Consider the following 26,705-nt stretch of genomic DNA (forward strand, 5'->3'; position numbering starts at 1 on the left):
AACTTATTGTGGGAGCTTGTGGAAGGCTACCCGAAACATTTGACCCAAGTTAAAGGCAATGCTACCAAATACTAATTGAGTGTATGTAAACTTCTGACTCACTGGGAATGTGATGAAAAAAATACAATCTGAAATAAATTACTATTATTCTGACATTTCACATTCTTAAAATAAAGTGGTGATCCTAACTCACCTAAAACAGGGAATTTTTACTAGGATTAAATGTCAGGAATTGTGAAAAACTGAGTTGAAATGTATTTGGCTAAAGTGTATATAAACTTCTGACTTCAACTGTATAGTGTGTGATCAAATATTTTAGGGGAAATCATATTTTATACAATTGCTCCGATAAAGATGTTGTTTAACAAATATTTTTTTTATTTTTAAGATGGGTCAAAATTATTGGCATCCGTTTTCAATACTCTAGCACCCTCCCCTTGCGAGGATAACACAGCCTTTTACTAAAATATTTTATGAGATTGGAGAACGTTTGGGGGGGGGATCTTAGGCTATTTCTTCATACAGAATATTTCCAGATCCTTGATATCCTTAGACTGTCCTCGTCAATTCAAACCACAGGTTTTCAATGGGGTTCAAGTCTGAACATTGAGATGGCCATTGCAAAATAATGATTTTGTGGTCAATTAACAATTTCCTTGTGGATATTGATTAATGCTTGGGGTTATGGTTTTACTGGAAGAACCACTTGCGGCCAAGTGTCAGCCACCTGACCGAGGCAACCAGGTCTTATTAACCACCTGGTGTTGAAATATAAACAAACAGCAGGAAAATCACATTAACTACAATTCCCCTGTAAACAAAATGTCTTTCTTTGAGAAATTATGGCCCAGTATGTCTTTTTTGCACATCTTTTTTTATTTTTACCTTTATTTAACCAGGTAAGCTAGTTGAGAACAAGTTCTCATTTACAACTGCGACCTGGTCAAGATAAAGCAAAGCAGTTCGACACATGCAACACCCTTTATCAAGGGTGCCAATAATTATGGACCTGACTGTATGTTGAGGACAGAGGACAAATCAACATCTTCAAGGCAAGCTCAATGACAAACTCCATTTCAGCTCTTTTCACAGCAGGACGTAGCGCGTGACACCTCCTCGCTGCTCTCGCAGACGCTGGTCGTGACGTAGAATGTTGAGGATGCCCTGGAAGCGCTTGTCCACTTTCATCCAAGTGAACTCTAATGTCCACCTCCACAATGAAAAATAGACCTGTAGGGGAACACCGGAGTATTGAGACAGGAAGTAAGTTAGTTCCCGCCAGTACCCAGGCGGCCATCCTTGACCAAATGTTGTCAAAACTATCTGGATCAGAACACAATGGTACTTTCTTGGAATAAATGATACAACTCCTACAACAGCAATGATCAACCGTGTTTTGTGTCATAGGGAAGGAAAGTACAAACCCTTGTTTAGAACTGTAGTTTGAGTGAGGTACCTTTAGCGTCGTCCTCCTCAAATCGCTGATGAAGCTTGCGTGTGGCATTATTCAGGGTTTTTAACTGGCAGGTGCAAGACTTTTTACTTCCCTGTTACGGCTGTGTTAACGCTTGCCACAGAAGCGTTCAGCTGGTCATATGTCACACAGCCTTTCATGTATCAAGAGAAAAGAGTGATACAAAGGAAAAGAGTGATACAGAGGAAAGAGATATTATAAACATGTATTTATTTTACTGGTAAAACCGCCAGATCTGCAGTAACATCTTAAATAAAACTGACTAAAAGTATATGGAAGACCATGTGTGTTACTGAGGGGGATTCACTGAGAGATGGTCTTAAACTCTGGGTAGTTGATGAATTCCATCTCTCTGATCTGGGTCTTGGAGGTTTTCCTGAGGTGCTCCTGCTGGGTTGGCTGCACATCCACAGGTCCACTCTGTCTCACAGGCCCTCTTCCACTGGGGTATCAAAGGAGATTTTATTTTATTTTAAATAGGACAAAACATTTACAATGAATTTGGTTGGTACTCTGTAGCTTCTCCTGTTACAACATCGTACAACACACAGTAAGTATCCTTACTGGACAGCTGGCTGTCCCTACCTTGGCATGTTGACCCTAAGCTGCGTTCCATCCTGTACCTCCTTCAGGAAGCACTCCTCTAGTTCCTGTCACAAAAATAAATCAATCCCCATCAGTCCAGGGTTACAATTACAACTCAGATTTCACACTGACATAAAGGACAAATAGCATACTTTAAGATAATGCAATCCAGACAAGCTAAAAAGGACCTGTAAAAATAGAATGTGTTCAAATGCAGGATTATATCCTCAAACTCGCAATGACTCAAATAGCTGAAAGAGAAGACTATGGTAAAGATGGTGCTGCTCAATGAAATGAAAAAAAGTCTGGAAGATTTCCTGCTGCTCGTTCAATGGCCACTTTGACATAAAGTCTTACTCCACATATTATGTTACAGCCGGAATTCAAAATGGATGAAAAAAAAAATGTTTACCCTTCTACACACAATAACTCATAATGACAAAGTGAAAACATGTTTAGACATTTTTTCAAATATGTAGAAAATTATTCACACCAGAGTCAATACTTTGAAGACGCACCTTTAGTAGCGATTACAGCTTTGGGTCATCAACGGTGTCTATCAGCTTTGCACATCTGGTTTTGGGGATTTTCTTCCATTCTTCCTTGCAGATTTTCTCAAGCTCTGTTAAGTTAGATGGGGAGCAGCGGTAAACTGCAATCTTCAAGTCTTTACACAGATTTTCAAATGGGATTCAAGTCTGGGCTTTGGCTGGGCCATTCAAGGACGGTCAAGTTCTGAAGCCATTCCAGCATTGCTTTGGCTCATTGTCCTGTTGGAACGTAAATTTTCGCCCCAGTCTAAGGTCATTTGCACTCTGAAGCAGGTTCTCATCAAGGATGTGCCTGTATTCGGCGCCATTCATTGTTCCCTTACCAGTCTCCCAGTCCCTGTCCGCATTTTTGAAAACTCTAGGCGTGCTGTCATGTGCTTTTTTCTCAGGAGTGGCTCCCGTCTGGCCGCTCTCCCATGAAGCCCAGATTGGTCAAATCAAGTCTTACTGGTCACATATACATGATTAGCAGCTGTTATTGTGAGTGTAGTGAAATGCATGCGCTTCTAGTTCCAACAGTGCAGCAATATCTAACATGTAATCTAATAATTCCACAACAAAGACTGCTGCCCTTCTGGCAAGTTCTTCCATCTCAGCCAAGAAACTCTGTAGTTCTGTCAGAGTGGTCATTGGGTTCTTGGTCACTTCCCTGACCAAGGTCCTTCTTCCCAGTTGCTCAGTTGGGTTGGACGGCCAGCTTTAGACAGTTTGGGTAGTTCCATAACTTTTACTACCCCAGTAAATCACTCCTTTCAAATGGCACCCTTTTCTTGAGAGAAAAACAATTCACATTTCTTGCCTTCTCCCTCTGACCAGCAGAAATACAAACAATTATCACAAGACCACTTCTGATTACCCTCGCCGATTCCGCAGCACCCAACTCGGTTGTCACCCACCCTGAAACTGGGCTCCGAGAACATCCCCACACCTACCACTTACGCTACTTTGAACTCATTCACTTCCATTTATTTTCCTGACATTTTTAACAACTCAAGCTCACCCTCTTCCTCCCGCTCTCTCTCTCTCTGACCTCATCTGCCTCTTTTTCCCTCCATTCCTCCTCCGTATTCCAAGTATATGTCTCCTTATGATAATACTGCACCTCTCCTGACAAACATCTTGCCTTCCAAATGAAAGCCATTTAACCGGCTGCCACAATCGCTGTACAATCAGCTGGACTTTACCGGATGAATGTATAGATTAATATATGTAGCTATACATGTATCAATTTCATGATACAGTTTATACTAAGGCACATGTTAGATAGCTTGCTATTTACAAATAAAACAGAAGTAACAAAATTCACAATATAGTTTAAAAAATCATATAGTAGCTATGAAGCTTTGTCTTGTGTTCTTGTCAACTTTGCTACAGTAGTTATGCAAAGATTTTGGAACAAGACTACTAAGTGAAAATACATAGCTAGCCATCTAGGTTAGTTAATCAAGCCAATCTCATAGACCGTCTATCCACACTAGCTCAATCAAGTAAATTATGAATTTCGAGAACCACATTCACAACGCTGGCTAACTAGCTAAATTAGCTAACGCTAGTTTATCTGAATCTACACAAGATCACCGGTTTGTAAAACATGTTCTGACGAGTTGGCTACTTTTAGACGTGGGGAAACAGCTAGGCTAGTTGGCTAATGTTCTGCCGGTTGTTTCCTACAACCTCCGTCTTGGTAGCTAGCACTATTCGAATCTTCCCGCTGTGTTCAGAATGATCATCACTGCAATGCAGTTGCTCAGCCATCCAGACTGCGCTTCAAAATGTAGCCCCACATAAAATCATGGAAAATAGGACATCACTGTTTGTAATCTTTTATTACAAATGGTTGCAACAGTGACACAAAATGTCTTAGAAACATCATAAGGCAATAAACTTAAGAAACTATTTGTACATACAGTACAGGGAAGATAAGAGGACACATGCGGCATCCATGGCTCTGAATGCCCTGACAAATCGACAACCTTGAGGACCCCTCTAGACAAATGGATACATCCTCACAGCCCCAGTGAGGCCTTCAGAAGGGAGGCCATGTCTTCGGGTATCGAGTCCTCGTCTCCTGACAAAGGAAATGCATCCGAGTTTTAGCCCGTAAAATCTATCAATTGACTGTCAGTGAATATGTTCATTGGCAGGCTATATGAAAATGAATGTTGGTATGTGTTGGTATCGGCATGCGCGGTACAGTATATGGTGGTTAATGTGAGAGATAGGAGGGGATAATGAGCTCACCGTCCTGGGACTGGGAAGCAGTCATATCCTGCTCCAGCTTGAGTTTCTTCTGACCGATGCGGAGCATGCCATCCTCTATAGAGTCCTTACTGATCAGCTTAATCACCTTCACAGTCCTGCAACATAAAGATGCCATAATTTTACTACAAGGTATATACACTCACATCTACTGTATGAGCAACACAAGCTAGCCTGGGTATGGCGGGTAACGTTAGCAAACTGCTCGGGGGAAAACACAGTTTCCCGATCCTCACTGACCTTGTCTGTCCGACACGGTGACATCGGTCCTCGGCCTGCTTATCATTGTAGGGGTTGCAGTCAATGTCGTGCAAGACGACCACATTGGCGGAGGTCAGGTTGATGCCCAGGCCACCAGCCTTAGTAGACATCAAGAACACAAAGATGTCCAACTCTGTGTTGTACTGGTCAATCAGCACGATTCTACAAGAGGATGGGAGAATTAACAGATCTATTAATGTCCATAAAGGCATATAAGACACTTCTATTAATAAGCATAATTTAAAATGTAATGTAAAAAAAAGTTTCATTTGCATAATGTCCAGAGTCCTTGGAAAACCCCCTGGTTGTGACCATTTTCAGTCCCTACTACGCATCAATCCATTCCTAAATGACTAAGGCCTGTCATATCCTATTAGGAGATAAATGACAGCCTGTGTTCTGCTCATTGAACAGAATGGTAAGTACAGGGGGGGAAAAAAATAGCCCTGCGGATGTATGGACAGAGTTCAACATCCTACCTGTCAGACATGGGCGTTGATCCATCCAGTCGAATGTAGTGATGCTTCAAGTGCTTCAGGAACACCTCTAGAATGTCCAGCATCTTGGTGAACTGGCTGAAGAGCACCACTCTATCCCCCTGACACAGAAACACAGTCACTGTGATTAATAACTACAGGACCGGAGGGATCAGAGAGAAAGAAAGAGAAATATAGAGATGTGGTTGACTGCATGTTGGAGGGGGGAAAGCCAAGACAAGAGTGATTGTAATTGAGAGCAGGGAAGAGATGGAGTGTCTGACAGGTAGAGGAATGGGGAATAAAAGGGTGACTGGTTTTATGGGGGGGGGGGGGTGAAGAAACCACCAGGGAGGGAGATGGAGAAGACTATAGCTGGATCACTATGGGCAAGGCTTAATAGTGCATAATAAAGATGCTGTCTCCAATTGATCCACTGTAGCTTTCATACCTTGTTTTTGAGAGAGGCCAGAAGCTGTGTGAGCAGGCTGAGTTTCCCTGAGTCCAGGAGCATGTCTGTGTTCAGCTGATAGTCTTGTATGGACGGGTACTGAAGACAAAGTCGATGCAGCTCAAAGTCTGTCATGACCTCCATGTCCTCCTTGATCAGTGCTGGGTCTGCTTCACAGTGGGTCGGCTCCTGACGGGGTTAAGGGTCAAACCGAGTCTAAGCAATCACAGACTGACATCAAAACATTCTCTTCAAACAGCAGTAAGTTTTCAGGTCTGACCTTGAGCATGAGTTGACTCATAGCAGCCAGTTTGGTAGTGGTATAATGCTCCCGGTGCAGCAGTGGGTGATTTGCCATCTTCCTCAACTGCATCATCACATTGGTCAGTTCTCGCTCTGTGGAGGACACATGGGCAACATATGGTTTTAAATCAGATAATCGATGCACCTTAAAATTCTACTTGTGTTGCTATTTTAATATTCTCTTAGGCTTTCCATCACTTTTCAAATGAACCAGATGCCTTCCTCCTCTCCCTAACATACTCTCTCCATTGGTGGATCCCTTGAGCTTCTGCATTAAGGCATTGTAGAGCTGCTGCTGCTGGTCACTCATGGCACAGAATTCCACCTTCTCCTCTTTGGCTGGGAGCTGCTTCAGCACCTGAGGCAGAGACGCAAGCCGCTCTAGTCATATGTCAACCGAACGTCTCTTTGGGGCGAATCCTAACTCCCACTTAAATAGAATTTTCCCTTAGTCATGCATTGACGTCAATGGGAGACTACGGGGAAATCTGAAGTTATAGATTAGCCCCTAAGAAAACAGCACAGTAGAACTCTAAATGAACAATGAAAACAATGCACAATAGTATACAAGTACGAAGTACCGTGGTAGAGAATATATCACTGTCCCAAGTCATGCCATAACCCTATCTGGTAATGAGTTTAGACCGAGCTGTTCCGTACCTCACTCTTGACACGTCTGAGGATGAAGGGTTTCATGATCAGTTTGGCATGAGAGATCCTCTCCATCTCAAAGCTGCTCTGCTCCTCTGATGATTTCTGACAAGAAATAAAAGATGACATCTCTCCAAAGGAAATCTTAGCATAGTCAGTGGGCTTATATTAGCTAGACTTTTTGACCGGATGAGTCAAATTTGCTGCACACTAAGACAAATATATCTGGAGTGATCCCGTATAGCATGCGTTCTAGCCTCACCATGGCAAACATGTTGGCGAGCTGTGCAGTGCTGCTGGAGAACATATCGGGCATGATGAAGTTGAGCAGGGACATGAGCTCCAGGAGGTTGTTCTGCACTGGAGTCCCAGTTAGCAGCAGACGGTACTTAGCCTGAGATCACATCACAATCAAATCTGATTAGATGAATATAGTACATTGTATAGCACCATGACAAAAAGTAACAGAATGCACTGCAGTGAAAAGGAAGAAAGTGGGATGACTCACAGGAGACAAACAAGACATTGCTCAGGCATGAAGCGGAACAGTTTAGAGGCTAACAATAAAACTTATCTTAAAATCATTATCACGCCAATCAATAATGGCTGTTATCAGCCAAGGTGACCCCCAATCCTGCAATGTACTTACATTGATGGCCATGAGGTGGCGGTAGCGCAGCGAGCTCATGTTCTTCAGCATGTGGCCCTCATCGAACACGGCGTACTCCAGTTTGAGCTTTCGGAACAGGCTGCGGTCGTTGTCGTTGCTGGTGGTCAGAGCGTACCTGGCAGCAGAAACACAGCAGCTCAAGGAGCCATGCCAAACACACAAGGTCCTCAGTGGTGTGTGAGGCATGACAACCGCTTGATTACCATGAAGTATGAACGAGTCACAGGTACAGCTAACACGGAACCTTTCAGGTCTAGTCAAACGCTGAATATATTATCATGTTAGCAGAAGCCCAGCCCGGGGTGACTTACACGGCTGATGGTTTTACAAGATCGCCACTAATTCTGCTAAATATTACCTGAGGCACTTAGGGCTAAGTGTCTTGATCAGAAGACACACAGTAGCTAAGACAGTAGGATGTGAACCTGTAGAATATTAGACTCAAGTGCAGTTCCAAGTATAAAACAGAAAAATAAATAACACTTAGCAGACACTCTTTTTCAGAGCAATTAGAGTTAAGTGCCTTGCTCAAGGGCACAGATATGTTTTCCATCTAGCCGCCCTTGTCATTCTTGCATAACAGTAATTTCTCAGATTTTAGACTTACGTAGAAATGATGATGTTGTAGTCGACCTGTCTGTTGAGAATATCATATCGAAGGTACTTGCGATCCTCCACAGACCCTAGACACACACAATAGAAATAGGACTGTCTATATTTAGTAATTCTGTCACTGATGATGACTAAAACCAACGGGTTAAGTCTGTATAATGAAATAAACATAAAGCCTGAACCATGACAACCACAGTCTGATGAGTCACACAATTCAGAATGAATAGAAGATTCACTCACCATAGTACACCAGGACTTTGAGCCTGGGACACCACAGATTCAGCTCCCGCACCCAATTATCTGCAACAGAGAAGCAAAATCGTTTAAAAAATAAATTAAAAAAACATCTTAAAAGGATAGGAAAGTAACACTTTAATAGTTTTGTCCATGCAGATCTCAAGGCACCATACAATCTGTGTGTGCAGCACTACTGCTACAGCTCACCCAGTGTGGAGGCAGGTACAGTGAGGAGATGTGGGCCCTTATTGCCCTCCTGGTACAGGCTGGCTAGGAACGAGATGGCCTGGATGGTCTTCCCCAAACCCTGCCAACAAAAGACAGGAGGTGGTGCATTACAGAAGCTCTACTTTTCAGACACAGACTTGGCACAACAAAAAGAGTTGCCTGCTTCCCAGCCACATTAACACAGGATTAAGAGGATCTGAGATAAGCTGTTGGAGACTGGTCAGGAATAACAACTCACCATCTCATCAGCAAGGATTCCACTCAGGTTGTTCTGATGGAGCAGGGTCAGCCAATTTTGACCAATGAGCTGATAAGGCTTCAACTGGTATCTGGAGAGGACAAAGTAACACAGGAAACTCAGTAATGACAGAAAGACTGTTCAAGACTGCCTGTGTACATGTATGAGATCGTGTTGTACATGTATGAGATTCTACATAACTACCTGAACGTGTGTATGTCAGTGAGATGAGTATAAAAACAGCAGCTCAACCCACTTCCCGTTGAGGATCTCAGGCTGTTTCTGGGAGCCCTTATCCCTCTCCACCACTTGGGTCACGTCCTGCATCATCTTGTTGGCGATTTTCTCACACTTGGTCATGAGGCTGCGCACAACGTCCCGTTCCCTCAGGACCACACGGCAGCCCTGCACCAGGTCAGTGGAGAGGCCGTTCCCTCTGTCAAGAGCATCCAACTGGGGGAGCACACAATCAATTACCCACAAGGTTACACTCAGGTTGTTCTGATGGAGCCCAGTCAGCCTTCAATTGGAACCCAGTGATGTCAGTGTGTGTGTGTGTGTGTGTGTGTTTGTGTTCATATCCATGCACACGAGTTCATTATGCCCCTCACCAGATTCTCCCACTCGTTAAATGGGCGCAGCTCAACAATCCTCTGGGCCTTCTTCGCAGAGCAGCCAGAGATGAGAGACAGCTCATCCAGCGATGCCTCCTGGAAGAACCTGAGAATCTGGCCCTTCACAAGAGACCCTGTTCCAACCTCCTGATCTGAGCCATCAGAGTTCAGCTCCACGCCCTCAGCAGAGTCATCAAAGTCATCACTGGCCTCGTCTTCAGAGCTGGTGCCTGGCTCTGGAATCACTCTCCTCCTTCTGTCTGCTCCTTTGGTCGGCCTACTGATGGTCTTATCTACGGTCCCACTGGGAGGCTTGTGAGGTAGTGATGTGGGACAACCAGGGGGTTTGGCTGCTGGGCCTGCCTGATGTGCTGAGGCTTGGGGGGCTGAACTAGCTGATGATGATGCCTGGGTATCCCCTTGACTGGACCTCTCCCCTGATGAAGGAAACATAAATCAGTCTGCAGGTCCTGGGAGGGATGTTGGGCTACCTACATACATTGACTTAAAAACAACACATGAAACTATGGCTGCAAGACAGAAAGGGACTTATCTAGCGCCCAAAAATAACGTTTTGGTTTTATATGAACAGATTCACTCAGGAACAGGCACACCAAGAAACACACGCTGACAGAGGGACACACACACACACCATGAAACACACGCTGACAGAGAGAGACACACACACACCATGAAACACACGCTGACAGAGAGACACACACACACACACACACACCATGAAACACACGCTGACAGAGAGAGAGAGACACACACACACACACACACACACACCATGAAACACACGCTGACAGAGAGACACACACACAACATGAAACACACGCTGACAGAAAGACACACACACACACACACCATGAAACACACGCTGACAGAGAGAGAGACACACACACCATGAAACACACGCTGACAGAGAGAGAGACACACACCATGAAACACACGCTGACAGAGAGAGAGAGAGACACACACACACCATGAAACACACGCTGACAGAGAGAGACACACACACACACACCATGAAACACACGCTGACAGAGAGAGACACACACACCATGAAACACACGCTGACAGAGAGAGACACACACACACACCATGAAACACACGCTGACAGAGAGAGAGAGAGACACACACACACCATGAAACACACGCTGACAGAGAGACACACACACACACACACCATGAAACACACGCTGACAGAGACACACACACACACCATGAAACACACGCTGACAGAGAGACACACACACACCATGAAACACACGTTGACAGAGAGAGAGAGACACACACACACACCATGAAACACACGCTGACAGAGACACACACACACACACACCATGAAACACACGCTGACAGAGACACACACACACACACACACACCATAAAACACACGCTGACAGAGAGAGAGAGACACACACACCATGAAACACACGCTGACAGAGAGAGACACACACACCACACATAAAACACACGCTGACAGAGAGAGAGAGACACACACACCATGACAGAGAGAGACACACACACACAGAGAGAGAGAGACACACACACACACCATGAAACACACGCTGACAGAGAGAGAGAGAGACACACACACACACACCATGAAACACACGCTGACAGAGAGAGACACACACACCATGAAACACACGCTGACAGAGAGAGACACACACACCATGAAACACACGCTGACAGAGAGAGACACACACACCATGAAACACACGCTGACAGAGAGACACACACATCATGAAACACACGCTGACAGAGACACACACACACACACACACACACACACACACACCATGAAACACACGCTGACAGAGAGAGAGACACACACACACACCATGAAACACACGCTGACAGAGAGAGACACACACACACACACACCATGAAACACACGCTGACAGAAAGAGACACACACACACACACACCATGAAACACACGCTGACAGAGAGAGACACACACACCATGAAACACACGCTGACAGAGACACACACACACACACACACACCATGAAACACACGCTGACAGAGAAACACACGCTGACAGAGACACACACACCATGAAACACACGCTGACAGAGAGACACACACACACACACACACCATGAAACACACGCTGACAGAAAGACACACACACACACACACACACACCATGAAACACACGCTGACAGAGAGAGAGACACACACACCATGAAACACACGCTGACAGAGAGAGACACACACACCATGAAACACACGCTGACAGAGAGAGACACACACACACCATGAAACACACGCTGACAGAGAGAGACACACACACCAGAGACACACACACACCATGAAATACACGCTGACAGAGAGAGACACACACACCATGAAGTACACGCTGACAGAGAGAGACACACACACCATGAAACACACGCTGACAGAGAGAGACACACACACCATGAAACACACGCTGGCAGAGAGAGACACACACACCACACACGCTGACAGAGAGAGACACACACACCATGAAACACACGCTGACAGAGACACACACACACACACCATGAAACACACGCTGACAGAGACACACACACACACCATGAAACACACGCTGACAGAGACACACACACACACACCATGAAACACACGCTGACAGAGACACACACACACCATAAAACACACGCTGACAGAGAGAGAGAGACACACACACCATGAAACACACGCTGACAGAGAGAGAGACACACACACACACACACCATGAAACACACGCTGACAGAGAGACACACACACACACACCATGAAACACACGCTGACAGAGAGAGACACACACACACACACACACACACACCATGAAACACACGCTGACAGAGAGAGACACACACACACACACACACACCATGAAACACACGCTGACAGAGAGAGACACACACACACACACACCATGAAACACACGCTGACAGAGAGAGAGACACACACACACACACACACACCATGAAACACACGCTGACAGAAAGAGAGACACACACACACACACCATGAAACACACGCTGACAGAGAGAGACACACACACCATGAAACACACGCTGACAGAGAGAGACACACACACCATGAAACACACGCTGACAGAGAGAGACACACACACCATGAAACACACGCTGACAGAGAGACACACACACCATGAAACACACGCTGACAGAGAGAGACACACACACCATGAAACACACGCTGACAGAGAGAGACACACACACCATGAAACACACGCTGAGAGAGACACACACACACACACACACACACACACACACACCATGAAACACACGCTGACAGAGACACACACACACACACACACACACCATGAAACACATGCAGACAGAGAGAGACACACACACACACCATGAAACACATGCAGACAGAGAGACACACACACACACCATGAAACACACGCTGACACAGAGAGACACACACACACACACACCAGAAACACACGAGACAGAGAGAGAGAGGGGCATACCAGAGAGAGACGAGAGAGAGAGAGAGGGGCATACACAGAGAGAGAGAGAGAGACAGAGAGGAGAGAGACAGACACACACACACCAGAGAGACACGAGAGAGAGAGAGAGAGACACACATACACCAGAGACACAGAGAGAGAGAGACACACACACACAGAGAGAGAGAGAGAGAGAGAGACACGCTGACAGAGACACACACACCATGAAACAGAGAGAGAGAGAGAGAGAGAGAGGGGCATACAGAGAGAGAGAGAGAGAGAGAGAGGGGCATACAGAGAGAGAGAGAGAGAGAGAGAGAGGGGCATACGAGAGAGAGAGAGAGAGAGAGAGAGAGAGAGAGAGAGGGGCATAGAGAGAGAGAGAGAGAGAGAGAGAGAGAGAGAGGGGCATACAGAGAGAGAGAGAGAGAGAGAGAGAGGGGCATAAAGAGAGAGAGAGAGAGAGAGAGGGGCATACAGAGAGAGAGAGAGAGAGAGAGGGGCATACAGAGAGAGAGAGAGAGAGAGGCATACAGAGAGAGAGAGAGAGAGAGAGAGAGAGGGGCATACAGAGAGAGAGAGAGAGAGAGAGAGAGAGAGAGGGGGGGCATACAGAGAGAGAGGGGCATACAGAGAGAGAGAGAGAGAGAGAGAGAGAGAGGCATACAGGGAGAGAGAGAGAGAGAGGGGCATACAGAGAGAGAGAGAGGGGCATACAGAGAGAGAGAGAGAGAGGGGCATACAGAGAGAGAGAGAGAGAGGGGCATACAGAGAGAGAGAGAGAGAGGGGCATACAGAGAGAGAGGCATACAGAGAGAGAGAGAGACATACAGAGAGAGAGGCATACAGAGAGAGAGAGAGAGGCATACAGAGAGAGAGGGAGGCATACAGAGAGAGAGAGAGAGGCATACAGTGAAAAAGAGACGCATACAGAGATACGCATACAGAGAGACGCATACAGAGAGAGAGAGGCATACAGAGAGAGAGAGGCATACAGAGAGAGAGAGAGAGAGAGAGAGGCATACAGAGAGAGAGAGAGAGGCATACAGAGAGAGAGAGAGAGAGAGAGAGAGAGAGAGGCATACAGAGAGAGAGAGAGAGAGAGAGGCATACAGAGAGAGAGAGATAGAGAGGCATACAGAGAGAGAGAGAGAGAGAGAGAGGCATACAGAGAGAGAGAGAGAGAGAGAGGCATACAGAGAGAGAGAGAGGCATACAGAGAGAGAGAGGCATACAGAGAGCGAGAGAGAGAGAGGGGCATACAGAGAGAGAGAGAGAGAGAGAGAGAGAGAGAGGGGCATACAGAGAGGCATAGAGAGAGAGAGAGAGAGAGAGAGAGAGAGAGAGAGAGAGAGAGAGAGAGAGAGAGAGAGAGAGGGGCATACAGAGAGAGAGAGAGAGAGAGAGAGAGAGAGAGAGAGAGAGAGAGAGAGAGAGAGAGAGAGATATATATATATAGTATTTATTTATTTATTTCTTTTTTTTCCCGATGTACTTTACTCAAACCAGTGAATATCACTTATTATAAAGGAGATCATTAACTATCAGCTCTTGGAATATCCAGGGCCTATACTCTTCACATTTTGGTTATAAAACAACAAATCCAGAATTGATTAAAAACATCAAGGGACAGGACATCATAATCCTACTGGAAACATGGTGTCGTGGAGACATAGATACTCAGTGTCCCTCAGGCTATAGAGAAAGTTTACTACCATCAATCAAACATAAAAATGTTAAACGGGGCCGAGACTCATGGAATCATCATTTGGCATAAGCAGGACTTAGCACTGAATGAAATGAAAAAAGGTACCACTCACATTTGGCTAAAACTTAACAAAGGTACAATCTATTGTGACAATGATGTATACATATGTGCAGCTTATGCTCCTCCTTCAGATTCATCATATTATGATGATCAGTTTTTTGACAATCTCCAGACAGAAATCATTACATTTCAGGCGCAGGGTAAAGTGCTTCTTTGTGGAGATTTCAATGCACGAACAGGTTCTGAGCCTGACTACACGGATGCGGGAGGTAACCAACACATATTTGGACACCCCTCCTTGTACAGTAGCCCTATTATAAATAATAGAAACAGTCCTGACCAAATACTGAACAAAAATGGAAAAGAGTTAGTACATCTCTGTCGAGCCTTAGGCCTGTACATGCTTAATGGTAGAATCAGAGGGGACTCTTTAGGTCAGTTTACTTACTGCTCAGCTCTTGGGACAAGTGTAGTCGATTATGCCATCACTGACATTGACCCCTCCTCCATTAGTGCATTCACTGTCAGACCACAGACACCATTGTCAGATCACAGTCAGATCAACGTGTTTCTGAAGAAATTAACCGGCAATATTCATTCAAAAAAACAGCCCAATAAACTTTACAACATAAACCAATCGTTCAGATGGTCTCCAAACAGTGCAGAGGCATTCATTGAAACATTGAACTCAAATGAAATTATGAACTCTATACAGTTTTTCAATAACTCACAGTACCAAAACAATAAAGATGGTGTCAATTCAGCTACCCAAAACATCAACTGCATATTCCAAAAAGCAGCATCGAAAGCAAATTTGAGAAAACCAAAGCAATGCAACATCAGAAGCAAAAATCTAAATGTTTCTGACAAATGGTTTGATAATGAATGTAAAACAATTAGAAAACACCTAAGACAAATGTCAAACAAAAAACATAAGCAGCAAAACAACCCAGAGCTACGATATGAATACTTTGAAACTCTGAAACAGTATAAACAAACACTGAAATGCAAGAAATTGAATTATACCAACAAGACACTTGATGAAATTGAAAACGCAATTGACCAAAATCAGTTCTGGGACATGTGGAACAATTTAAGCACAACAAAGCCACAAGAATTAGCCATACAAGATGTAGGAATTTGGAAAACTTACTTTGATAATCTATACAAAAACATCCCACAAAAAGACTTACAACAGAACCAATTAGAAATTAAAGAAAAATTGAACATCCTTGAATCAGTCATTAAAAACAACCAAAATCCATTAGATTACCCAATAACCCAACAAGAACTAAATGAAAAGCTAAAATCTATTAAATCAAAAAAGGCTTGTGGTGTAGACAACATCAGAAATGAAATGCTGAAAAACAGCACACCTGAGTTGCAAAATGCTGTGCTTAAATTGTTCAACATGGTTTTAACTTCTGGCTGCTTCCCTGATGTCTGGAACCAGGGGCTCATCTCCCCTATCCACAAAAGTGGAGACAAATCAGACCCCAATAATTACAGGGGAATTTGCGTCAACAGTAACTTGGGAAAGATTTTCTGTAGCATTTTGAATTCAAGAATTCAAACCTTTCTTCAAGACAAAAATGTAATAAGTAAATGTCAAATTGGCTTTCTCCCTAACCATCGCACTACTGACCACACCTTACACACACTAATTAATAAACACATCCACCAAAAAAAAATCAACATCCCAATTAGAATTTGGACTAAAATATTTGACAGTGTAATCCTAACAATAGCACTTTATGGAAGTGAGGTTTGGGGGCCACTCAATAAACTGGATTTTAAAATGTGGGACAAACATCCAATTGAAGCCCTACATGCAGAATTCTGTCGGAAAATTCTACAAGTCCAGAGAAATACACCAACTAATGCATGTAGGGCAGAATTGGGCCGTTTTCCAGTAATAATGAAAATACAGAAAAGATCATTAAAATTTTGGCCTCACCAACCAAGCGGACACCAGCACTGCTTCAAAAGAAAGAATTCCAATAAGCAAAATCATGAACCAATCAAAGGAATTATATTTACAATACTGGAAAAACGAAACAAAATCCCAAAGCCGACTAAATCGCTATCTGACCCTAAACAGAGAATATGAATTGGCTGATTATCTCTACTCTGTCAGAGATACGAAGCAGAGACAGATCCTTACCAAGTACAGGCTGAGTGACCACCGATTGGCAATAGATACCGGCAGACATAAAAAGACATGGCTACCCAAAGAGGAGCGTGTATGTGGTCACTGCATGACAGGGGAGGTAGAGACAGAGATGCACTTTCTCCTTTACTGTGATAAATATTCCTCACAGAGAGATTCATTATTCACAGAAAAGACTACATATATTCCACATTTTTACAAATTGAACCCAGATGAAAAACTAAGAATACTCATGGGCGAAGGAGCAATGGCTCCTCTTGCAGCCAAATATGTATTTTCCTGCCATAGCCTGAGGGACACTGAATAATAACATCTGCATAGTAAACAGTAACTTACTTATTATTACTATTATTGTTATTACTATAATTATTAATGTTTATCATTCCAAATATGGGTGGTAACGGTAGTGATAACAGTTTAGTGATGGTAGTAGTAGTCGTAGTAATGATGATTGTAGTTGTAGTACTGATATAAAGAAGAAGATGACCGTTATTTAGTTATAAGTTAGTTATAGTTTCATTTCTACTATTGACTGTTACCATTTTATTGTTATTATTTTTGTATTTAATTTTGTATTATTATTTACTACCATTTTATATTATTATGTGCTATCATTTATAATTGTGTTACAATGTATATTGTATACATTGTTGCTTTGGCAATATTGACACAATGTTTTTCATGCCAATAAAGCAGCTTGAATTTGAATTTGAATTTGAGAGACATACAGAGAGAGAGAGAGAGAGAGAGAGAGAGAGGGGCATACAGAGAGAGAGAAGCATACAGAGAGCGAGAGAGGCATACAGAGAGCGAGAGAGGCATACAGAGAGAGAGAGGCATACAGAGAGAGAGAGAGGCATACAGAGAGAGAGAGGCATACAGAGAGAGAGAGAGAGAGAGGCATACAGAGAGCGCGAGAGAGAGGCATACAGAGAGCGCGAGAGAGAGAGAGAGGCATACAGAGAGCGGGACCATATTAGAGAGACATATTTCCCTCAGATTACACAGATCCACAAAGAATTTGAAAACAATTCAATTTTGAAAAACTCCCATATCTACTGGGTGAAATTCCACAAATTCCACACCATGAAACACAGGAGACAGAGAGAGAGACACCATGAAACACAGGAGACAGAGAGAGACACCATGAAACACAGGAGACAGAGAGAGAGACACCATGAAACACAGGAGACAGAGAGAGAGACACCATGAAACACAGGAGACAGAGAGAGACACCATGAAGCACACGCAGACAGAGAGAGAGAGACACCATGAAACACACGCAGACAGAGAAAGAGAGACACCATGAAACACACGCAGACAGAGACACACCATAAAACACACGAGACAGAGAGAGAGAGACACCATGAAACACACGCAGACCGAGAGAGAGAGAGACACCATGAAACACACGCAGAACGAGAGAGAGACACCATGAAACACACGCAGACCGAGAGAGAGAGACACCATGAAACACAGGAGACAGAGAGAGAGAGAGACACCACGAAACACAGGAGACAGAGAGAGAGAGACACCATGAAACACAGGAGACAGAGAGAGAGAGAGACACCATGAAACACAGGAGAGAGAGACACCATGAAACACACGCAGACAGAGAGAGAGAGAGACACCATGAAACACACGCAGACAGAGAGAGAGAGACACCATGAAACACAGGAGACAGAGAGACACCATGAAACACAGGAGACAGAGAGACACCATGAAACACAGGACACAGAATGAGAGACACCATGAAACACACGCAGACAGAGAGAGAGACACTGAAACACACGCAGACAGAGAGAGAGAGACACCAAGAAACACACGCAGACAGAGAGAGAGAGAGAGAGACACCATGAAACACAGGAGACAGAGAGAGACACCATGAAACACACGCAGACCAAGAGAGAGAGACTCCATGAAACACACTCGGACAGAGAGAGAGAGACACCATGAAACACACGCAGACCGAGAGAGAGAGACACCATGAAACACACTCGGACAGAGAGAGAGAGAGAGAGACACCATGAAACACACGCAGACAGAGAGAGAGAGAGAGAGACACCATGAAACACACGCAGACAGAGAGAGAGACACACCATGAAACACACGCAGACAGAGAGAGAGACACCATGAAACACAGGAGACAGAGAGAGAGAGAGACACCATGAAACACAGAAGAGAGAGACACACCATAAAACACAGGAGACAGAGACACACCATAAAACACAGGAGACAGAGACACACCATAAAATACAGGAGACAGAGACACACCATAAAACACAGGAGACAGAGACACACCATAAAACACAGGAGACAGAGACACACCATAAAACACAGGAGACAGAGACACACCATAAAACACAGGAGACAGAGACACACCATAAAACACAGGAGACAGAGACACACCATAAAACACAGGAGACAGAGACACACCATAAAACACAGGAGACAGAGAGAGAGAGAGAGAGAGAGAGAGAGAGAGAGAGAGAGACCATGAAACACACGCAGACAGAGAGAGAGAGACACCATGAAACACACGCAGACAGAGAGACACCATGAAACACACGCAGACAGAGAGACACCATGAAACACACGCAGACAGAGAGAGAGAGAGACACCATGAAACACACGCAGACAGAGAGAGAGAGAGACACACCATGAAACACACGCAGAGAGAGAGAGACACCATGAAACACACGCAGACAGAGAGAGACACACCATGAAACACACGCAGACAGAGAGAGAGAGAGACACACCATGAAACACACGCAGACAGAGAGAGAGAGACACACCATGAAACACACGCAGACAGAGAGAGACACACCATGAAACACATGCAGACAGAGAGAGAGACACACCATGAAACACACGCAGACAGAGAGAGAGACACACCATGAAACACACGCAGACAGAGAGAGACACCATGAAACACATGCAGACAGAGAGAGAGAGACACACCATGAAACACATGCAGACAGAGAGAGAGACACACACCATGAAACACACGCAGACAGAGAGAGAGAGACACACCATGAAACACAAAACTCTTACCCTCCTCTGAAAACATGCGCAGTGCTTCTAGGGTGTCCTCAAAGTGCCAATCATGCTCGAGAAGCACTTCTCTAAGCTCCTGTGTGTATGCAGGATAAGGCAAACAGATAGTCGTAAACAAAACACCTTTTGTCAAAATAAATTATTAACATGCAACTCCCACTCATTTCAAACAATATTAGTTCACATTTACCAAACATTTAAGGCACTGATGAATGTGTTGTGGAACTGCAGTGAGGGAGAACACAGGGCCTGTTGTTGGCAGAGTGGGATTCTACAGCTGTTGGAAGCCTCACCTCCTTGACCAGACGGGGAAACTTAGTCTGCAGTTTCCTCACCATGTCCTCCTGGTTCTTCCAGCTGGGCTCTGGACCCTCATCCTCAGAATCATCTGTCTGGCGGGACAGAAACACACTGGCGCATGAAGTCCCAAGGCAGGCAGACCAATTAGAGTGAGAGCTCCTCCTCATGCAAGCCTTCTCTACTGGAGAAGACAGATAATACATGAACAAGCAGGGTGGCAGTACATCATCTTGGTCAGGGTAATAACCTGGAGGTCAGGATCTCAGGTGGGCCATGCAGCTCTTGAACCCATGAGCGTGGCACTATTGCTAAATTGCTTTAGTAAATCTCTAGCTCAACACAGATCTCACATGTCAGGTGTAAACTGAATATGCACCCCCGGTTTGGGGTGTCAGGGAGGCTGGAGGAGCGATAGGAGTGCAGACAGCTGGACTCACCACTGAATCCTCCTCAAGGGCTGGTTTCTTGCTGGAGTTTGATGCCCCACTCTGCTGGGAGCTGTCACACACCTCTAGTCTCCTCTTCCGGTCTGGGTCTAAAGCAGTACATTAAGGGGGCATATTAACACAGCGTGAACACCACCACACTGGATCTAGTTTGTGCTGCTGGGAATAGAAGTCTCAGTTAAATGTACTTTTCATGTTTCTCTAACCCAAGAAGGTACTGTTAAAGCCTACTCCTTTAACATCCAAGGACCGTATGTTATATTCAGAGGTAAACTGGCTCTGGCATCCAAAATAGCCATCTAAAAAGTGAATCGATTCTCATTGGTACAGTTCTAGAAACATAAAGCCCCTCTACTTTCATAGCACAGCAAAGTAATTCCACAAATGGAAAATACACTCTTACTGTACACAGTTTTAACACAGTTACAACACGTTTCTGACGTCCTTCTGTAACACACAGGTGTTCAGATAGCTAATTAACACAAGTAGTTGACTGTCTTCCTTCTGTTTTCTGTAAACAAGCGCTGCAACATGGAATTATGGCCATGTGGAAACCCTAACCCTGTAAAAAGGTGTGTAGTAATTTAACCTTATGTTTCCAAAACTGTACCGCAAGCGATGCGTGTTAATATTTAGAGGAAGTGTCGGGGCTCTTCACAAAACTCCCCCGGCCAGAAGATACTATCATCAATAGGCGCTAAAGGTAGATAGCCTCTTTGAATGGGCTAACGCTTCACTAACTCATTGACCTCCATGTCACAGAGCAGGCTACAGAACATGAAACAGCAGATCCCATTCCATGCAATAGTATAGATTGCATCACTGTGCATGTAATTGTGCAACAGCAAGTATTAAGGCCAGGGATAGGATTAATGAACCCTTACCTTGACTTCCTGATATGTTTTTGGGGAGCTGGCTGCCATTTCTCTGTGGAGTAGTTTTCATCTCCTCTCCCTCCTCATCTGACAGTATGATAACCGAACCCATAACTGGTTCCTTTTCCAGACTCCTTTATAAAAAATTTAAAAAAGCAGGAGTCTTGAATCATAAAAAAATAAATCCTCACGATGTTGATTAGTGTGTGTATGTCCAGTACTTGACTTGGACTGAAATAGGTCTCTCAAAGGAGCTCAAGCAGTAGAAAATGTGTGTATGGCACCAGTACATCCACCTGCCTATGAGTATGTCACAGGTGTGACAAATCCCTCCAATCACTTGTACATGCCTTGTGTTGAAGGCCTGGTGCAGGTAAGGACGGAGCCATGTGACCTGTGGCAGGTTAACTTTAGTAGAATCTTGATGATATATGCTAATACACATGCTTTCCTCGACCCTGTATAAACCTAGAGTGGTGTAGTCCGATTTACATTATTTAGATGAGTTTGGTAGCAACTAACTTACTTCCCCGACAACATCATGGAAGACCCTGATATCTCCTCATCTGAATCAGAGTCTAGTACCACGCTTTCCATGCCTCTCACTGAGCCGGGCCCTGGGGGACGCTTGAGCTCTGGGGTCTCCGGGACAACAGTATCTGCAAGTGAAAAATGTAAAAGCAAAAAGAATCAACACAAAAGTGCCTACTGTGGGAGCTGGATGGGCATGTTGACTACTTGTCGAAAAGGCCTTATTTTGATAGATAGTTAGTCTTGGTTGGGGTTTCTATATGGGTAAAAAATGTCCAAACATGTCTTGGTTTACATTCCAGTGTCAATACTGGGTCTGGTATCAGGCACTACAGGGACCACCTTTGCCAACAGGAAATCGAACATGTGGGGGGATAAGTGTGTGGTCTATGTAAGCAAGGGTCATGTCTAGAAGGGATACAGCTTTTGTCAAATTGACGTCCAAATGTTTCTGTTAGGTAACCCTAACCCTTTCCCTAATTATCCTAACCTGCTACGACAAGTCGTTGACCAAAGCTGTGTCCTAGACAACCGTAAGTGTGCTCTATTACCATGTGTTTGTTGCCCCGTGAGATCTTCATTCACTGAGTCTGTGTTATGGTTGATAAATCTTCTTTGATTCATCGTTGTAATATTATTTGATTCTGCTAGCTGCTACAGTATTATCCTACTCAAAATGAGCTCACAACAATTGACCACGGTAGCTGCAGTCGAGTGTTAAAAATGTGTGTTCGACCTAACAAGCATCCTCGTGAAATCAAACAACCCGGCCTACAATGACCGTTCGCGGTCGGCAAGAATAGCAATCTAGCTAATTGGTCCTTCACAAGAGAGGATATTAAACGTTATTCTGTTTTTCGATTGACGCTTATTAGCTAGCTAGCTGTCTTGCATTCCGTGTATAGAGATAGATGTCGCTAACGACGCTAATTCATGCATGTAAGATGCGTTCTGCAACGTGAATGATTCTACCTCTGACCTATACTCGTAAAATAGCTACCTACATTATTGCCATCGGGCGTCCTCTTTACCGATTACATAAACATATTTACAACCCTTTGTAACGTTTCATTGCCTAAAATAGCTAGCTAGCAACTTTGTTTCTGACGAATTCCGAAAACGACACGTGGGCAGTCAGACCAGCCAATCAGAGACAAGTGCGCATTGCGATCTCGTGTAAAAAAAGAAAGAACGGATTTAAAGGGGCAACACAGTCTGCAGGTGACAGACGTTGAACGTCACTCTTCTTCAGAACCGTGGACAGCTCCCTTCATTTCAAGGTTTGGAGTCACTGGTGCATAGGTTAATTGTTCTAACCTGGAGATCCCTTCATAATTAGAGAGGGGATTGTAGTTTTATTAACCACGTAGTCTACTGTATATTGAGCTCTACAATTATTTAAATAGTATATCTCAACCAGAACATGCAGGATTCTAATTCAGGATTTAAAAATATTAGGCCTAGTTTGAGAGAAAGATTTTGGATGTTTCAAATCTACTTTGTAGTTACAGCGGCACCCGAGACTTGTGGATGATTATGTTCAGGTTTTGCTTTATGGCTCCCCAGATGCTCGATATGGAACAGTTACCTATATTTCCCCAGGGTGACATAACTCCTCCACTCCATTAATAACTCCGCCACCAGCGATCACATCAGTCTGAGGTTTCAGACGGCTACCCGCAGTCTGGCTGGATTCCAAGTCACATGGTCTCTGACCAATAATTGTAACCAAGATGAACAGGCACATACCTTGTGAATTTAATATCCACCTCCAACATCTTGAGTGGATCAATCGGCACATCCGCAACGCATAGGCTGCCTGCTACCGATTGAAAACAATAGACAATGGTTTTGAGTGATACCATAGCATGTGTTCTATTCTGACCATGAACAATGTATTGTATCCTGAATAATGTAATTGTAACTCATCTGGACTAAGCAACTAGTAAACCTATCACTGTCCATGTTCAAGAGTAGGCTACATGATTTGCCCTAGTAACATACACTTGATACATTGAGAGGTTTGGTTGTTAAAACATACATTTCTTAAAAATAATAAGTTATATTATCTCCAATATATTATCTCCAATAGAGGGTTCCTGTCTGAATCGAGTGTGCCTATCCTATCCCAGGAGTGGGGCTATATTTTTTGGCTCCCAAATGTGTCCAATTGCAGCAGATTTTTTTTGTAGATAATGAGAGAGACACTGACACAATTTAGCTGTTCATTAGCAAAAACACAGACATTGGCATGGGTCGTTCATGGTTCCTATGGTGTTGGCGTTGCGTGTTTACCATCAACATCTTTATAGAGCCGTGACGTGCTTTCGACTGCGGTAGTCAGTTTGGAGCCAAAGAGCCCATTAAAACCCACACCGCCTAAATCCTCTGGTGACTTACCTGTGTCAGTAGGCTAGGCTACATAAAATGCACAACACTTGTTTTCGTGATTATTATCTCTTACCTTCAATACCAGCCTAAAATAGTGCATGCTGATAAAAGGCATTTTAACCAGAAGAATATTGGATGATGGAAAAACAATTTCAAGCTAACATCTTTATAAGGCTTAACATTGTTTTGGTTGTTATTTCACGAATGCAATGGATATATGTGCATTTACAATGTAATCCAAGTTTACATTTTTTATTGGCACCCACATAGACATTGTGTACACCAAACAATATACGATATGTGTTGTTTAGCACATTTGTTTTAGTGTATGGTAGGCTACCCCACTGTTATATTATAGTGAACATCCGTGTGAACATCGGTGAGAGATCCAATGCAGGCTTAGTTTAGGAGCCTATGAAATAACCTTATATTTCACCCTCAATTATGTTATTCCTCATGAGCAGTCTCACTTGTAAAGATCGTTTTTCCTCTACTGACATGCTACTTTCCTTGGGTGAATATTCGAAAAGATGTTGCAGCCTTTTCAATGACGTCAAGACTGTTGTGTTGGTCCTGTCTATCCAATCCGAGGCATCGCTGACATTCTACAGGAGGCGAAATGGGTCTAATCTTGCACTGTAGCTGTCCTCGTTTACCCACCACAACGCCCTTCGGCGGGTGCATGGTGGTACTCGACTGCTGCTTTAAACAGCAGCACTGACATGGAAACCCCATTGCAGTTGAAGAACGATTTCTTTCAAGAGCAGCAGTTCCAGCATCACTGTAAGTACCAGCACTACTGCGGACCAGAGGAACGCTCCACTAAGCAGCGCAACCAATGCTGCACCTGCAAGAACTGTACCTGTGGTGCAAGAAAAAGCCTAGTTTTTCGCGGGACGTCGGCGATCACTCAAGGAACTTTAAGGACGCCATCCGTAACGTCTTCGAGACAAGGTTGTCAATTTAGCGTCTGTGAGTTTAAGCCCTCCAGTCATGGTAGTTCACCCAGACATCACCACCATCAGCACTGCCACAATCGGCCGCGGGGCAGCCCGAGCAGCAGCCACAAAGAGAGTAACTCGTATAACGAAATAGCCATGAGCAGCTGCAGATACAACGGCGGCGTAATGCGGCCGCTGAGCAACTTGAGCTCGTCCCGCAGAAACCTACACGAGTTTGATTCAGAGTCCCAGCCTTTACAACCAATTTCCACCGCAGATGCATCGGACACCCTAGCATCTAAACCGGAGAACAATTCGACCACCCTGATGCCTTACGCATCGGGAGACGGAGGGGGTGGATGTAACAACAGTGGCAGTAAATCGGGTAAAAAGAAGAACCAGAACATTGGGCAAAAGCTTGGACATAGAAGGGCCTTGTTTGAGAAAAGGAAGCGCCTCAGCGACTATGCTTTGATCTTCGGGATGTTTGGGATCGTTGTTATGGTTATAGAGACTGAACTCTCATGGGGAGCATATGGAAAGGTACGTTTTCAACTCAATCCCGGTACTGTGCAGTATTATCTAGGTCGGGCAAATAAATTGACTGGCATGTTGAGTGGACCAGGAAAAACAGAAAGTTTGATTTTAAAGTGCATTAAACCAGTAGTAGTATAGTCGCCTTGTTTTTATTTACGAATCAAATATTTAGACAGTGAAGACCGAAGATGTATCCCGTAAACCATGCAATCAGCTATACTTTACATGGCTGGATAGGCTCTCGATCACTTAGTCCAGGTAGGCTTACATGCTCCATTGACATAGTGACACATGGTATCCCAAGCGTTAAGAGCATTTAGACAGGGTTTACTAATATAGCTTCTTTTGTTGTCTTTTTAAAAAAGATTACTACTGGTTGTTGTATGTGTTGTTGTATTACTAATGCTGTTTTTCTTTTTTACAGGAATCGTTGTATTCATTAGCTCTAAAATGCCTGATAAGCCTTTCTACAATCATTCTTCTTGGTCTGGTTATCATATACCACGCAAGGGAGATTCAGGTAACATGGTTATTCTTCATGTCATTGTCATTCACATCCCCAGACATTAACTATGGTTATAATAGTGCCATACGTGTTATTACACATTTGCTAT

General features: G+C 44.1%; 2 protein-coding genes and 1 pseudogene across 3 annotated transcripts in view; 1 reads left to right on the top strand and 2 right to left on the bottom strand.

Annotated features, from left to right (window-relative positions):
- Nucleotides 1–1,086: 1,086 nt before the first annotated feature.
- Nucleotides 1,087–2,957, bottom strand: LOC139388182 (SKA complex subunit 1-like; annotated as a pseudogene).
- A 1,463-nt stretch (nt 2,958–4,420) lies between these two features.
- LOC139387935 (SWI/SNF-related matrix-associated actin-dependent regulator of chromatin subfamily A containing DEAD/H box 1B-like) lies at nt 4,421–23,358 on the bottom strand. Of its 2 annotated transcripts, none has more exons than XM_071134330.1 (22): nt 23,227–23,346; nt 22,218–22,350; nt 21,701–21,825; nt 20,808–20,905; nt 20,364–20,462; nt 20,068–20,146; nt 9,608–10,047; nt 9,253–9,449; nt 8,997–9,087; nt 8,738–8,837; nt 8,534–8,593; nt 8,289–8,364; nt 7,661–7,796; nt 7,274–7,405; nt 7,021–7,116; nt 6,601–6,718; nt 6,338–6,453; nt 6,058–6,246; nt 5,610–5,728; nt 5,110–5,292; nt 4,852–4,967; nt 4,421–4,678 (listed from the first exon to the last, which is right to left on the bottom strand). In XM_071134330.1, the coding sequence occupies exons 2-22, from the start codon at nt 22,286–22,288 to the stop codon at nt 4,617–4,619; spliced, it is 2,703 nt and encodes a 900-aa protein (XP_070990431.1). In that variant the 5' UTR covers nt 22,289–22,350; nt 23,227–23,346; the 3' UTR covers nt 4,421–4,616. The 2 variants fall into 2 exon arrangements, with proteins under 2 accessions (XP_070990431.1, XP_070990430.1); XM_071134329.1 differs by having other exon boundaries at nt 4,422–4,678; nt 22,774–23,358.
- Nucleotides 23,359–25,288: 1,930 nt separating this feature from the next.
- Nucleotides 25,289–26,705, top strand: part of LOC139387936 (small conductance calcium-activated potassium channel protein 2-like) — a 33,964-nt gene continuing 32,547 nt past the window's right edge. Inside the window, exons 1-2 of the mRNA XM_071134331.1 lie at nt 25,289–26,097; nt 26,516–26,611. Coding sequence (XP_070990432.1) covers nt 25,336–26,097; nt 26,516–26,611 — 858 coding nt within the window. The 5' untranslated portion in view covers nt 25,289–25,335. The remainder of the gene's footprint in view (nt 26,098–26,515; nt 26,612–26,705) is intronic.

This window comes from Oncorhynchus clarkii, chromosome 29 (genome assembly GCF_045791955.1).
Source record: "Oncorhynchus clarkii lewisi isolate Uvic-CL-2024 chromosome 29, UVic_Ocla_1.0, whole genome shotgun sequence".
Lineage (NCBI taxonomy): Eukaryota > Metazoa > Chordata > Actinopteri > Salmoniformes > Salmonidae > Oncorhynchus > Oncorhynchus clarkii.